This window comes from Cicer arietinum, chromosome 5 (assembly GCF_000331145.2).
Source record: "Cicer arietinum cultivar CDC Frontier isolate Library 1 chromosome 5, Cicar.CDCFrontier_v2.0, whole genome shotgun sequence".
In the NCBI taxonomy this organism is placed as follows: Eukaryota; Viridiplantae; Streptophyta; class Magnoliopsida; order Fabales; family Fabaceae; genus Cicer; species Cicer arietinum.
In genome coordinates, this window is record NC_021164.2 from 27,028,906 (window position 1) to 27,032,397 (window position 3,492).

At 27.2% G+C, this 3,492-nt stretch overlaps 1 protein-coding gene across 1 annotated transcript; it reads left to right on the top strand.

Annotated features, from left to right (window-relative positions):
• The first annotated feature begins 1,079 nt into the window (after positions 1-1,079).
• On the top strand, positions 1,080-2,383 carry LOC101504501 (zinc finger A20 and AN1 domain-containing stress-associated protein 5-like). Its single transcript, XM_004499811.4, has one exon. The coding sequence runs from the start codon at positions 1,491-1,493 to the stop codon at positions 1,986-1,988; it is 498 nt and encodes a 165-aa protein (XP_004499868.1). The 5' UTR covers positions 1,080-1,490; the 3' UTR covers positions 1,989-2,383.
• The last annotated feature ends 1,109 nt before the right edge of the window (positions 2,384-3,492 follow it).

Below are 3,492 nucleotides of genomic sequence, written 5' to 3' on the forward strand. Positions count from 1 at the left end.
AAATATTTTTAAAAATAAAAAATGTCAAGACATGATTCATAAATAAAATTGATGATAAAATAGCCGTTTATAATGAAAAAGACATTGTTAATTATTATATATTTAATATAATATATAAATTTAACTCTTTAAAATATCATCGAAGAATATTTTTTAAATAATTATTAGCATTTTTTATTTTCTTTATTACAGTTTTAATTTACATATTATATAAAAAATTATTATGAACTTTTTCTTAAATTTAAAATATTAATTTTAAGAATATATCAAATTTTTTTAATATATTTGACCTTCTCATAAAAATTAAGTTAAAATAATTAAATTTAGAATATTAATTTTAAGAATATATTTGTTTTTTAATATATTTGACCTACTTATAAAAATTAAGTTAGCTTCGCAGCTGCTAACCCAACTTATATACTACTACAATATTACGAGACTATTATAAGGGCTTATCTGTATTATTGGAATAATAATAATAATAATAATAATAACAATAATAATAATAATAATAATAATAATAATAATAATAATAATAATAATAATAATAATAATAATAATTTAAAAAAAGTAACTTGGACCTATAATTATACTAGTGTTCATCAACAAGCTGGTTATACTAAAAAACAAGGACTAGTGATATATTTATACTTAACCAATATAAGTATAAATATATAAATAGATATTAAATTTTGGTGTAGCTATTTTTTTTATAAATATTTCTTTTATTTAAATTATTGTATTTTATGTATAATTTTAGAAAATTGACACGTACTAGTATAATTTTACAATTTCGATTATTTATGTTAAAAAAGGACACGTACGCATGGATTTTTTAGTTTAATATAAAAATAACGCAATTACTAATTCCACCACCAAATCACTATTGAAAGCCAACCCACTAAACCTAACAAAATGAATCCATACAAAAATACAATAAATATCACGGACCAATAATGTAAAAGACGCATTACTATTCTTATTATTTTTAATTTTATCATATCATATCATGCCCTGACATAAACACGTCACATACCCGCAGGACAAGAAAAGGTGCACAAAAGAAAACAGCAACAACTTGAGTTGAGAAAGAGAGAGAGAGAGAGAAAAAAAAGAAAGAGAAAACCCACTTGTACAAATTTAATTGTTTTCCTATTTCTTTTGTTGTAAAAGCTGTATACATTCAATTTAAGTTTTTTCTTTATCAACTTAATTTAAGTTGAAAAATAAAAGAAGATATATTTGATACGCGTCTCTACTTGGCCCTTATTCCATTTCCATTATCAACCTCACAAACACAACACAATCTCACAAACACAACACAACAACACCTCTCTCCTTCATTTTCCACCTTTTCCCTTCATAACCAAAAATTAGAAGAAGAAAAAAAAAACAAATAACCTTTCATTTCATTATCTTCTTCTCAATTCTAAAAAAAAAAACCCTTAATAATCACAAGTTTGATAAAAAAAAAAATTAATATTATTATTATGGCTCAAAGAACAGAAAACGAAGAAACCGAATTCAAAGTTCCAGAAACAATAACCGTTTGCATCAACAACTGTGGCGTAACCGTAACCGGTAACGCTGCAACAAACAACATGTGTCAAAATTGCTTCACCGCTTCAACCGCCACAACCTCATCCACCGTCGGAATCTCATCTCAATCTTCCAGATCCGGTGTTATTTCCGTTAATTCCGTTCGTTCACCGAAGAGATCTCTTCCGGAAGAATCATCGGAGATTACCGATCGTAATTCGTCAGATCAAACGACGATTTCCGAGGCGAAGCGTGTTGTTAGCAGATGCTCCGGTTGCCGGAGAAAGGTAGGGTTGACCGGATTCCGATGTAGATGCGGTGATCTTTTCTGTTCTGAACATCGATATTCCGATCGTCATGATTGTAGCTTTGATTATAAAGCTGCTGGTAGAGAAGCTATTGCTAGAGAAAATCCTGTTATCAGAGCCGCGAAAATTGTTAAGGTTTGAAATCTGAATCTGATGAAATGAATTCGAAGATTGAAGAACAAGAAGAAACGATTCGAAACGTGAAAATCTGAAAACGAATCTATTTGACCCGTTTTCTGAGTCGGGTTTGGGTCACACGTGTTTAATTCGTTTTATTTTATTTACTTTCCAGATTTTATTATATTTATATAAATAGGGAAAAAAATCTTTAGGTTAAGATAGATTTTAAGAGAGGTTGTTTGTTTGTGTTTTAACGTTTTAGTGAGAGAGGATTGTTACCAAAGAAAAATGAAGAATCTGAATTCGTATGTGTTTGATCATGCTTTGATCATTTCATTGTTTTCTTTTACTACTAATTGTTGTTTTTCGTTTTATTTTGTTTGAACTTTTCAATGATAAATTATTATTGTGGTTTTTGATTGGTATTAATTGAACATGAATGATAATTTGAAAAAATAATTTTTACAATAATATAGATGATACAATTTAAATATTGTATTAATTATGTTGATGATACAATTTAAATAGTGTTAGTTATGTTGAGGGAATAATTGATAAATATAACGAGATATTATAATTCATTAATAAAAAATAATTACAACTTTGATTTATTTTTAAAAGTGTTCAAATATAGTATATAATTTTTGTCCCAAAAAGAGTTGATAGTGAATTTAATATACTTTTATATTTTATGTGAAAATGTTCATAAAATATATAATTTATACAAATGTATTTTAATATTTTATCTATCAAGATAAATTAATATTACAAGTAAGAGATATTTTTTAGTAAATATAATACTAAATTTTTGAATGATTAGATTAAAGTATTATATTCAACAAATCTTTTGAATACTAGATTGTTTATCAAATAAATTATAATTTAAGAGTAAACTCTAAAATTAATAAACTTCTTTTCCAAAATAGTGATTACAAATAGGAACAGAGAATATAATAAATTAGTACTACATATATTTTTTTATAGATAATTACTAGTATATATTTAAATGGCATTAAGCACCAAAATTATTGTGAAAATTGTCTTGTTTTATTCAAAGTAACACGTATTTAATTTAATTTGTTACGTATCTGAAATTTTTGGTGATGAGCTGTTTCTGAGAAATGGGACAAACCGGGGCAATGGCATGAGTAGGTAAATTCGATGGCGTGCTTGGGGGCATAGTTGTCAATTAAGGTGTGCTGGAACATGGAATTTTGCGTAGAGCGATGATTGAAAGTGGATGGTGGGCCAAATGGTTTGATGTATGACGATAAATTGGGGAAACGAATGACGATATCTTATGGTGAGTTCGTACGCGAGATATTATAACTGTGGGAAGTTTTTTCTTTTCTTTTGTGACGTGACTTGTGCCTTTTGCGGACCAATAACGTTTCGCCAGGTGTTTTTTTGCATAAAGGTTTATGACATATTGATATATGACATGAGAGCCAAACAACAAAAGATACTGGGTGACATTGTAAATTTTTCCGGCACGAAGCGTACGCGATATTGCAAATTAGTGATG